Here is a 13,091-nt window from a genome sequence, read left to right as displayed (position 1 = left end):
AACAAGCTTTATTTTGGTTTTATTCATCGTGCGTAGTTCCGCACGACGGATACCAATGGCATAGAGCCGCGGTTACGTGACGAATAGAGACAAACTTCGGAGGAACGCAGTCTATACACGGACAAAATTGTAGTAGGCGCGGTGCTTATAAATGTACCGTGCTTGTATCAGCCAAGCCGTTTTAAAAATACTGCTATATTGTTAAATTCGGAGCTCTGACTTACTAATGTCTGAAGTTTGAAAAACAGCGCGTAGAAGAAAACGTGCTCTATTTTCGGAAAAAGACGTAATTTCATTCCCATTCCATTCCTCCCAGCGAAGTCGCCATTCCATTACCATTCTATTCCGGGGTCGCGAAAATGTGGAATGATTCCGGAGTCATTCCATTCCCAGAGCGGAAACTCCGCAACACTGCTCGGCTGCATGCTACACCACGACTCCGATAAGGGACAGCGCCACTGCAACGTCACCGGAGGCTTACGTCACCGACGGTGTCTATAAAACCAAGCTGCCAAGCTCGGAAGTTATCATTCCTTCGCTACCCGACCGAGCGCAGCGTCGGTATGCTCGCCCCGCTGCCGGTACACGGTAATAAACAGTCGTTACATTTTATGTTGGGAGGCGACCTTGCATCGACATGGCATCTTACACATTCCTTGCTACACTACACTATAAATAGGTATGCTTGCGCTTTGCTTTAGATGCGAAGCAGCTTATGACCGAGTTGAATCCGGTGGTGTGCGTCCGTACCAAGCTTACTGCGCATGCGCAAATCCTCTCCACACATCTCCTCTCTACTCTCCACTCCCACTCTCGCGCGCCCGTCGACCGCGTTCCCCACTCGCCCTGTGAGAATTAACGGCCAGGCTAGAGGGGAGACACGACGCGCGTAGCGTTCCTCTTCGCGTTCCACGACGCTTTGAATGGTTGGATGCAGCTTCCGGCGCGGGACTTCGCCCCAGCTTAAGAACCTGGCGAGCCAGCTCCTAAAAAAATTACACCATCTCCCACTCAAGCGAACCATCTCCCCGCTGATTCGCATCCACACATGGATCCCTTTAGCGGGAGATGGTGTAATTTTTTTATCTTTCCTTTCTTGGATCTGTGCATTTATCTTTCTCTCTGTCTTTTCTATCTTGCTTCGCTTTCTTTCTATCAATTTATCTTTCTGTTTCTTTCTATCTCTTTTTAACTACGACACACGCTACCATCGACCACACCAGCTTTGCTGTAAACAACTCCTATAACACGTAAGTGCCATAGCAATTGGGCAAATCCCACTACACACCACACTGGTCCACTAAAAAAGCAGCAGGCTTGCGCTGAACACGCAGCACAGACCCAGCGAAAACTAGAAGAGCTGCCTTTTTAGAGGCCGTTGAGAACTCCGTCAGGGCAACTATTACAAGTAGACTTGCATGATACCCACTACGACGTAAATCATAATTTTTGTGAAGCATACAGGCCATTATTCGGCATTCTGCGGAGAAGCGTGCTACCCGCTACACATCTGTGAAGCATTATGGGGACTTTGCTGACGATGTGGCTGATGACCTTGAAGAATTAAGGCTGAGCCCTTTGTAATGGGTTGGTAGCATTAAACGACCCACTCGTTACGCAATTCGCATTGTGTGAAGCCTGGTCGCTATTTTACTCTTCTGTCACGTTAACTGCATATATAAGCGTGATTTCCTGCCCGACATGACGCCTGTATACGGTCTCCTTGCGAAGAAGCTTTAAGCACCGGCGTAGGCCTGTGGTAGCGTACTCGGCTTCCACACAGACAGCTCGGCTTCAAATCCCCTTATATGCTGAATATTTTAAATGCGAAGCATTTCATAGCGAACCTTTGGCACTTCGAGCGTTTCTATCTATCCACCTATCTATCTATCTATCTATCTATCTATCTAGCCGCCTACGGCTGGGTGCTCTCACGATCGCCTCCTTAACTTGGTGTAGACCAAAATTGGCATGCGTGGGTAAGAGGATTTGGCGAATATGACTGTCGGCTCATGACATGAATAATGTGTAAATCCTGTCGCGTACGTCGTGAAACTCTTTCCACTAGACACGTGTGGCACATACCCGTTTACCATGGGCCGCGGTGTAAGGGTATGCGCCACAGGTGATTGACAGTTTATATCTACGCAGGAACGGCGAGAACAGACATTGGTAACTTAAATGCTAGAGCGTTAAGGAAAACCAGCATTGGCAGCGTTGATTCGACGAATGGAAAGAATGAAAATTAGGATCCCAGCAGGAATCGAACCCAAGCATTCTGCGTGGCAATCAGGTAATCTACCACTGAGCCACGCCAGGTCTATAAACTGGTTTGAAAAACAGCCTACGCAGGCCTAATATCGGTGCAACGTCAATTGTGGTTGTGGTGCTTGCTATCTAATTTTACAAGAAAGCAATAAACACCACATGATACTAATACGACGTCTAGTCCTACGATACAGGCGTCAAACCGGATTAACATCTGTGGCTCCAGTGTTGGCGCCGCTTTTATAGCAGTCTAATAAACAATACGCTCGTATTCCTATGATTCAGCAAGCTCTATTGAAGCAGTCAAGGCGGTGATGCGGGCTAGTTGGTTTGAATCACTGCCTGTAGCCTTGCCATATATTGACCGCTTCTCCCAGCGGCTAAAGAAGGTGGCAGCAAAATGCGGTGCGTCGGTGGTTTTCTCTGCTCCAGAGAAGCTGGCCCGTATGTGCCCTGTGGTGAATGGTCGCAAAGAAAAAAGTGCGTGCTCCAAAAAAGCACGCGACACCGTTCGTACCTTGCGAGATGGGTGTCGTGTACAAGATACCCCTTACCTGTGGCAGATGCTATATAGGACAAACCGGGCGCTGTCTTAATGACAGATTGCGAGAGCACCTTGCGGCAGTTGATGCGCAGGCAGCGGGGGGACATTTGGCGGACCATTGCCGCCGGTGTGGTTGTGCTCCAGAACTCACCACTACACGTGTGCTTAACAAAGGCAAGGACCAGGCAACGCGAGAAATTATAGAAGCGTTTGCTATAAGTGAGAATGAAAGAAAATGTGTCAGTGTTGCGTCGATAGCCTTGTCTCCTAAAGAGCTTGACTATCTGAAAGGAAATCTTGCGCATGTAAGGTGGTAAAACGTGGTGATGCAGGTATAAGGAAGCACCTCGGAGTGTGATGGTGCGCATGCGCTCATGTACGACGGTTTTTTGGCTTTTTATGTTGTCTGTAGTAATAAATCAGTTGATGTCTAGCGCCCGTCCTGTGTATGTGTTCCTTACTTGTGTCTACGTCTGTTTTTTTTTGCGCTACAAATATGAGTAATAGTGATTCAAACCAACTAGCCCGCATCACCGCCTTGACTGCTCTACTTTCAAGTACAAGGGGCCCTGTTCTTCCTTCTTTTCTGTGTGCCAATCTGTCGGTGGCCTTGGTCAACCTTCTTGCCATCACCACGTGCCGAGCGAGAGTGTGCACGTTCTGCTTGAACAACAGACTGGTACCAATGGAGGTGCAGGCTGTCTTCGCTCCGTTCCAGGCGTCTGAAAGATATTCCAGGAGAATCACCAAGATGTTGAGCTCCGAACTGTGACGACAGGTCAGGGTTCTTCAAGTGTGCTTACGCGTGTCCGTTTCTTCGGGTGGTACTGGTGGACGAGAAAGAGACTTTGCGTTTGGTGTTCTTTCTCGCGAAGCTGCTTATGGGTCCGAACTTCTCTGGAAGGCGTATCTACCGGTGTTATGTGCGTAGAAAATGTCGCGCCAGAAAGGGAGGACAACCACGGGAAAAGTAGAATACCTTGATGTAGAGCCACTCCCCCAGGATGTGGAATCTGTACTCAAACATGGTCCGAAATTCGCGAGTGAGCCAAACGAATCCCCTGTAGAAATGCTGTCGCTAGTCAGGAAGGTAGCCGTTAGTGCAAATGAGCAAGATAAGGGTAGGTGTATAGCTGAGGGTATGGATTGTTTGATTTTTAGGCCTGAAGGCAAGAACAGAAAGCGGCTTCCGGTGCGTAGGTGTGTTGATTATTTGCGAGAAAGTAATCTTGCGCTGTTGATAAGCGATAAAGAGGGAGCGTTCGTTGTTACATCTATGTCAATGTACGGTAAAAAAGCACAAGAAGCGATCACAAAGAACTTCAAAGCTGCAAAAGTTGTTCCAGCTAAAGCTAAGAGACAGGCGCTAGCACTATGCGAAAAGTTGAACTTGTGTCGCCTACGAAAGAGTGTACTTGCGGCTAAGAAAGGGTCACGAGATTTTTTTCACGGCAAAAACTCATAAAGATGGTGTTCCCTTTCGCGCAATAATCACAGAGAAGGGCACGTGGCAGGTTGAGATTTCGAAGTACCTCCAGCGAAATATGTCGGATCTGAAGGTCACAGATCCCTTTTTGGTAAAGAATTATGATGAAGTGATAGAATTTTTCCGGAAATTAGAAAGTCCTTCGGAGGAAGTTTTTGCTTTTTCCCTCGATGCCGAGGATCTTTTTTATTCTATTCCTCAGCAAGAAATTCTCAAGGTGGTAAGAGATGCCATCGAGGAGTCGGACCCTTTGAGCTTTCACAGCTCCTCCGGGCTATCGACTGATAGTTTTTTTAGAATTACTATCCTTTTATCTTGCGAACACTATGTCTCTTTTAATGACCGGGTTTTTATACAGAGGGAGGGTGTTTGTATTGGATCGAGCATAGCTCCGATTTTAAGTACATTGTTTTTAGCCGATTGTGACAGACGCATTGCTGCGCACATTGACCAGGCTCCCAGAGCAGTAATTTTTAGATGTGTTGACGATTACCTGGTGGTGATAAGGCGGGTAGAACCTATTGCACGAGAAAAATGTGTCCAAAGTATTCTAAATGTGTTTAGTGCATGTGCAAAAGGCCTCAAGTTTACGCATGAAATGCCGGAAGGGGGGAGTATCCAATTCCTCGATGTGTGTTTTGAGATGCCTGAGAAGCACGTGTGCTGGAGCTACAAACCACGTTCAAATAAGGAAATGCTCAGGTATGATTCGGCCCATTCGCAACTAATAAAAAGGGGAATTGCTGTCAGCTGCCTTACGGCGGCCCTCGCAAAGTCATGTGACCACCTTGTTGGTCAAAGTTTGCAGCGCCAAGTAGAACGCCTCGAGAGGGCGGGTTTTTCCAAGGAACTCATCAGTTCTGTCGCAGAAGTCCTCCTAAATGAGGCGAAGACTGAAGGGCGGGCTCGATCCAGGTCCTCTGGCAAGCCAAGTGCGTGGCCTGTAGCCTTGCCATACATTCACCGCTTCTCCCATCGGCTAAAGAACGTGGCAGCAAAATGCGGTGTGTCGGTGGTTTTCTCTGCTCCAGAGAAGCTGGCCCGTATGTGCCCTGTGGTGAATGGTCGCAAAGAAAAAAGTGCGTGCTCCAAAAAAGCACGCGACACCGTTCGTACCTTGCGAGATGGATGTCGTGTACAAGATACCCCTTACTTGTGGCAGATGCTACATAGGACAAACCGGGCGCTGTCTTAATGACAGATTGCGAGAGCACCGTGCGGCAGTTGATGCGCAGGCAGCGGGGGGACATTTGGCGGACCATTGCCGCCGGTGTGATTGTGCTCCAGAATTCACCACTACACGTGTGCTTAAGAAAGGCAAGGACCAGGCAACGCGAGAAATTATAGAAGCGTTTGCTATAAGTGAGAATGAAAGAAAATGTGTCAGTGTTGCGTCGATAGCCTTGTCTCGTAAAGAGCTTGACTATCTGAAAGGAAATCTTGCGCATGTAAGGTGGTAAAACGTGGTGATGCAGGTATAAGGAAGCACCTCGGAGTGTGATGGTGCGCATGCGCTCATGTCCGACGGTTTTTTGGCTTTTTATGTTGTCTGTAGTAATAAATCAGTTGATGTCTAGCGCCCGTCCTGTGTATGTGTTCCTTACTTGTGTCTACGTCTGGTTTTTTTGCGTACAAATACGATTCTATTGAAGCATTGCTCGATCCCGGAGGAATGCATTAACGAAAGTTACATATGATATTCACATCACCGCACTGTAATGTGCACTTCGTCCGCCAGAACGACGCAGTCTCCTCTTCATTTCTTACGAAGCTGGGCGATGGCATCATCCTGACCAAGGATGATGCCAGATTGATTGACAGCCGCTTTGTAGACTAGGCTACGTAGGCCACATACGCCCAGGCACTCACGAATACGACACGCACCATCAACTGATGTTGGTCTACGTAGTACAATCCAGGCCTACCAGCCTCGACGGCTTCACATTCCGACATGTCGCCGGCTTTATCGGCAGACAGTTTGTCGACGAAATGACCGAGGCATCCAGGAATTCCAACAGCTCTACTATACCACATGCTTCACTACACAAGGACCCCTCGTCACCACGATCACTACCGAATCCTATAACAAGTCATGACCAGTTGCTGGTGCTCTCTGATCACGGTGATGATGCCCCTGTTCAAGAACTGTCAAGAACTTCTTCCACACATGCACACGGGTTCGTGAAAGATGCGTGCGTTCTCGGGACGCGTATAAGCACTGCATATCGGCTTACCGCTTCTGGTGTTGGTAAGACCCACGTTGCCATTGGCAGCGTTACCCAACCGTAAACTGGTTATATAACACATATGTGGCTCTTCAACATATATATGGGCGTATAAAATTTATACAAATCTTTAGCGTCATATTGTAACGTGTCGCTCTGTAAAAAAATTACGCCACAGTCTCCTTCCGTCCGCATGCTTCGCACAACATTGACTCCCACGTACGGTACGTGGGAGCTGCCGGTATTTTTTTCTTATTACGCGCGAAAGCGGTTAAGGAGACCGGCGGCGGCGGTCAACTACGGTGCCAAAAGAGGCTGTTGTTATGATTTCATAACAGCTTTCGCTGTAAATCCAAGGGAACACACGAGCGGCGAACAACAATTAGGGGCCGCACGATGCAGCCTTTCTTGTAAAGCATCTGTACCGAGTACAGTAAAATACCACTTGAACGAACGTCACTTAAACAAACTATTGAGTGGTACAAACTTTTTTAAAGTCCCCCGCCGAAGCGCCATCGGACCCAATGCTAACGAATTTCTGTTTAACGAAATTAGTGCAGAGCGCATTTCAGTTCTACGAACATGTTTTGTGACACCATCCAATGCCTCTCACGTCATGTTGATCAGAAATTGTCTGAAAGACTGGGTACAGACAGCGCTTTGTGTTTATAGGACTATGTCGCTTGTGAGTCTCGAGTTGGGACCGGCGCCACTCTGTCTACAGAAGAGACTTTAGCCAGCGTCCTGCCTCAGGAAAAAGAACAGCAGCCGGTAGAAGTAACCATTGCAAACAAAGCACCAAAAATTTTAGCTGAAGAATCACTGATATACTTGGAAAAAGTGAAGTTCGTCGCTGCCCAGCAGACTTTTGTGCCACAGAAGGTACAGGCTGCTTCATACTTAGGGGAAATCTCGGAGCGTATGGCATCGCGATGCGACGAGCGCTGCAATCGCGCACCGGCAGCAGCTCGCGTGTGCGCAGACGCTTCAAGGGTGTTGAGTTGAACAGCGTCGTCTGCTACGGCAGCGCTCGTGCCGCATTGTCCGCCAACGCACGGATATCATTGTGAATGCGGGAACTGGGCCGAAACTCTACACTAATCATCAAAATTGGCTAGCGCGAAAATCGACAAGGACTAAGAAGGAACACTGATGTACAGGACAGGCGCTACTCGCAACTAAGCTTTATTCAGAAACGTCTTCCTACATATATACACAGCCGAGTGGCGCGCGCCGGCGCAATGCACATGACAGTCGACATGCTAATCAGGACCGGGATACCAAAACATATTCGCATTATAACCAAGTGTCTAAGAACAGTCTTTCCTTATTGCGCAGAACAACAGAAGTGTCACTAATACATTCACGGTGTTTCTTTTTAATGTGATAAGCCTCCATTAGTTCTCTCGCCAGCGCATTCCCACTCCTGCCCAGAATTCGAATGCTAGACAGCACTGGCTCACAGGCACAGGTCCTACAATGCGTAGGCAGATGAAAAGTCAAATTATTCTTAACAGAGCGCTCGTGTTCCCGTGCTCGATCGTTGACGCAACGACCAGTTTGTCCGACGTGCGGAAAACCGACGTGCGGAAAAAAGCACGTCCGGCCCTACGTCACATGCGCCGTAGGCGTCGTGTACGAAATCCCACTCACTTGTGGCAAGGTTTATATCGGACAAACTGGTCGTTGCGTCAACGATCGAGCACGGGAACACGAGCGCTCTGTTAAGAATAATTTGACTTTTCATCTGCCTACGCATTGTAGGACCTGTGCCTGTGAGCCAGTGCTGTCTAGCATTTGAATTCTGGGCAGGAGTGGGAATGCGCTGGCGAGAGAACTAATGGAGGCTTATCACATTAAAAAGAAAGACCGTGAATGTATCAGTGACACTTCTGTTGTTCTGCGCAGTAAGGAAAGGCTGTTCTTAGACACTTGGTTATAATGCGAATATGTTTTGGTATCCCGGTCCTGATTAGCATGTCGACTGTCATGTGCATTGCGCCTGCGCGCGCCACTCGGCTGTGTATATATGTAGGAAGACGTTTCTGAATAAAGCTTAGTTGCGAGTAGCGCCTGTCCTGTACATCAGTGTTCTTTCTTAGTCCGTGTCGATTTTCGCGCTAGCCAATTTTGAAGATTATGAACCAACTAGCCCAACAACGTATACTCTTAAGCTACACTAATCATTTTCAGGAAAATCTGCGCTCCAAGATGAGACACGAAGAAACAAGGAACGACAAACTCGCGCGTGCTTTCTTTCTTCGTGTCCCGTCTTGCTGCGCAGTTTTTTGAGATGTTCCCGTACCAACTTGCCCATCTTTCAACGATTGTCTGCACTAAACGTTGCGCAACACCAACCTCTTAGCCTTTATTCGTGATAATGGGGCTCTAGAAACAGTATTTGACCGCATACCTTGTTTGCTTTATCGAAACATCGTGGTACTGTGCGCGTTCACGAATGTTTCTTCAGTGTGCACGCGCCGCAATAAGCTTGGATGAGGAAGACACGAGAATGAGCATGCACCGTGTGTGGTCTTTATTTGACTTGTAATAAAACAAAGCACTCAATGGTGACTGCCGTGCGGCTGAGCGGGTTTAACACGAGAAAACAAATGGGAATGAATTCAGGAATGATTTAGATTAGAACAACAGCCTGAACGGGCTTATTATCGACGATATTTCATTCCAGCAGAAAGGACTCGCTCCCGGCGCTGAAATGCACTCGTGACGCTTCCAAGTTCATGTTCCCAGCGGTATCGATGATAGCGCTCATTCTAGACGGCACTAAATGCATTGTATCAGCGATGTGTTCTACCGCAGCATGTTCCATTCGTTGACGATGGGGGCGTGGCATCACAAGATCCAGACTGAGCTGAATAAAACTGGGGCTCGTCTGCCGTACGTTTTTCCATTTCTTTCCTGCCTGAAAAGAGCAGTACTGTGTTGTTTGCCTAGTTTACCATGTCCCGTATACCAGAAAAAGAGCGACTTAAGATTATTCAACTGTGTTGTACAAACTACGCTCAAAAAAGCGTAGCAGAGATGACAGGAAGGTCCGTCAAAGCGGTCAACAGGATTCTGCAGGCTTTCAAGAAAAAAGGTCGAGTCAAGGATGCGCCTCGCGGACTTCCGCCAAGAGCCACGACGGATGATGATGATTTGTCGATTGTTGCGGCTGCTGTGAATGCCCCCCCCCCCCCCCCCCCACGCGTCGCTTCAAGAACTTAGACAAAGCCTGAAGCTGAGGGCTTCAAGGTCTACTGGGAGGTGGCGACTCATGGAAGCCGGCCTAAGGAGTAGAGCCGCTGCCCAAAAACCTATTCTTAGGGCAGCGGCTCACAAACAAAGCAAAGCGGCTTGATTTCGCGCAACTACATGAAAGGTGGACGGTGGAGCAATGGCAGAACGTTGTATTCAGCGATGAGTGCACCTTCACTACCACTGGTGACCAGTGAGAACGAGTTTGGCGCCCTGCAGGAACACGGTAACTTATTCTGCAGAATCACTTGCACGTTGTCCATCCATACAATTAGTTCCTAATGTTTAAATTGGCTTACCTCGCACGCGGATTCAGCCTAAGCTTTTGTGCTTTAGGGAGACGAATATTTAAGTTTTGAAGTATTTCTTCACTTAAAAATGAAATAATGCTTCCATATTAGGCTAACCTATTTGCATAATAAATTCCGTCACTGCACCAAGATGAGAAAATTTATTCCGGTCAATATTGGAGTTTTAGTTTGGAGCGTGGTTTAAAGCTTCCCAAGCATTGAAAAGCTCAGCCATAATTCTTCTCTGTAACCCGCAGCATCAGAAAGCGCACATATTGCCTGCCAGACGCGTAGTGACAATATCATAGTGGGTACACCTTCACTTCGAAAAGTTGTGATTTTTGACGTAGTGGCACATAGCAACTTCTGTCGAGAGAGAGATTGTAACAGGGTCTAGAAAGAAGGAAGGGAGATGATTCTTAAGGGCTCGTTTATCTTTCTTAGACACAATATTAATGAGAACTAACAGACAATAACGCCAAGGAAAGTATAGGGGTGTTACCTGTAGTCTTTAGAATATAAATGTGAAGAAAGTAAAGTGGAGAAAAAGATGACTTGCCACCGGCAGAACCTGCGACCTTCGCATAACGCGTCCGATGCTCTACCACTGAGCTCTACCAAAACTTAGTTCTACAACCACTGAGACCAAGGTCGCACGTTCCGTCCCTGCCGGCGGCAAGTTATCTTTTCGTCCACTTTACTTTCTTCACATTTATATTCTGAAGACTACAGGTAACACCCCCTATACTTTCCTTGGCGTTATTGTCTGTTAGTTCTCATTAATATAGGGTCTAGAAAGGGCACTCCTCCAGCTTTCGCTGACTGTGCTGAGTGTTTCGCGCAGGCCTGGTGCTTTTTTTAGAAAATATCAATACCTAATGTAAAATATCAAAACAGTATATGCTTGTTTCTTTGTCCCCCAGCTACATGGCGCGGTACGCCTTTGTGAAAGCGGGCTCACTTTTGTGAGTGTGTGGGCATGCATTAGCAAAGATGGTCTGGGCGCACTCATCCGCCTTCAAGGCAGGTTCACCGCTGAGAGGTACGGGGCAAATACAGACGACGTACCGATTCCGTACGTTCTTGACAGCCCGTTCCCGAAAGGCGACTGCACCTTCCAACACGACAGGTCACCAATTCCCACTGCTCGTGTTGTGAGAGAACTTCCTGAGGAGCGCGGTGTCACTGTCATGGAATGGCCGCCCTTATCCCCCGACCTGAATATAACTGAAAATTTCTGGGGCCTCATGAAAATGTCGCTGGCGCGCCATCCTCTACACGGGCTGTCCGAGGATCGGTTGCGGTCCGCCATTGTAAGCGAGCGGGACGCCCTGCGAGTGATACATCGCTCATCGAGTCACTGTACGCCTCACTGCCGTTCAGAATGAGTGCCGTCATCACTGCCCCTGGTGACATGACAAGGTACTAAGCTGGATGCGTCACGGGAGCATTTCGGGGCCTGCTAGCGAGTCTTGTGGTAATGAAATGTCGTCGTTAAGAGACACGTTCAGGCTTTGTCCTCACCTAAAAATTCCTGAATTTGTTCCCTTTTGTTTTATCGCTGTTAAGCCAGTGCAGCAGCACGACTCTTACTGTTGAGTGCTTTTTTATTTAAAGTCAAATAAAGGCAACGCACACTGCATGCTAATTGTCGCGTCTTCCTCCTCCCAGCGTACTGTGGTGCACACACAGTGAAGAAATCTTCATGAACGCGCACAGCCCCACGGTGTTTCGAGAGAGAAAACAAGATATGCCGTCAAATTCTGCTTGTAGCACCCCATTATCACAAATAAAGGCTGAGAGGTTAGCGTCGCACAACGTTTAGTGCAGATTATCGGCCCAGTTCCTGCATTAACAATGATATCCGCGCGCTGGACAGCAATGCGGCAAGCAAGAGCCGCCGTAGCAGACGACGCGCTTCAAGACTACACTCCTGAATCATCTGCGCACGCGCGAGCTGTTGACGGCACGTGGTTGCAGCGCTGACCCCATCACGATGCCACGCGCTCCGAGATTTCCCCTAAGTGTGAAACAGCCTTACGTGAGAGCTTGGACGCAGTGACTCAATTCATGACCACTGCAGTCCTTAGTAGACAAGTGCAGCGAAAGATTACTAAATTCTTCAAAACATGCTAAATAAGCAGAAAATCACATTCAAGTACGCATCATTGCTAATTAAAGGGTTCCAATTTCATTTCAGCGACTGACGTTTTCTCTAGCTCCTCATAACAAGTTGAAACATAGCGAACAAAGCAAGTGAAAATTCAGCCAGCTTTCACTTTAACGGACTTTTTCCCGGGGTCCCTTAAAGTTCCTTCAAGTGTAGTTTCGCTGCACACGGGCGGTGATTGAGCGTGTGCCGGTTCATAGTTATTTTCTATCTACGACACACAGCAAAGCTCGAGCATAACACCTCTGCTGTAAAAATAGGCCGGGGGTCAGTATTTACTCAAGCAGAATGTTTTGCGGGTAACAATTCAGGAGTGCGCTAGCGGAACAATCCGTACCAGTAAAATGGGGGTTTGCAGAGCATTGTGAAACACTTGAGGGTGTGGCATCCTACCTGCCACTAGCCGCTTCAGCTCTTCGGCTTCGACGTGTCCTTGGGCAACCACGAATGCAGTCGGTGCTTCTCCTAGGTCAGGGTGGTCGATGCCTACCACAGCGGCTTCTGCCACCAGGGGGTGCTGCGAAAGCAGAGACTCGAGCTCTGCCGGTGCGAGCTGTTGGTCCAGGCACTTGATCATATCCTTCAGGCGCTCCACGACGTGAAGCTTTCCGCTCTCATCGCGATAGCCAGCGTCACCTGCGATTGTGACCAGCATAATACAGAAATATGTAGAGTATACATACTCTAAAATCAGCACCTTTATATGGAACCGTGAATCACCTTCTGAGCTTGCTGAAAAAAAGTCACAGTTTCGCCGCAAGGGCGAAGCAATGAATGCGATAGCAAGGATATAATGCTATACGAAGTCAGGCTCGCCAATGGATACTCTCAGTTTGAACAGCGCTTCTGT

The 13,091-nt window shown here is 48.1% G+C and overlaps 1 protein-coding gene across 1 annotated transcript in view; it reads right to left on the bottom strand.

Annotated features, from left to right (window-relative positions):
- LOC119395946 (uncharacterized) overlaps nucleotides 1-12,842 on the bottom strand; it is a 68,332-nt gene extending 55,490 nt beyond the window's left edge. The window contains exon 1 of the mRNA XM_037662975.2: nucleotides 12,635-12,842. Within this exon, the coding sequence (XP_037518903.2) occupies nucleotides 12,635-12,818 (184 nt within the window). The 5' untranslated portion in view covers nucleotides 12,819-12,842. The remainder of the gene's footprint in view (nucleotides 1-12,634) is intronic.
- Between the last annotated feature and the right edge of the window lie 249 nt (nucleotides 12,843-13,091).

Source organism: Rhipicephalus sanguineus, chromosome 6 (assembly GCF_013339695.2).
Source record: "Rhipicephalus sanguineus isolate Rsan-2018 chromosome 6, BIME_Rsan_1.4, whole genome shotgun sequence".
In the NCBI taxonomy this organism is placed as follows: Eukaryota; Metazoa; Arthropoda; class Arachnida; order Ixodida; family Ixodidae; genus Rhipicephalus; species Rhipicephalus sanguineus.
Note: the sequence above shows the minus strand (reverse complement) of the source record. Positions and strands in the feature narration are given on the sequence as shown.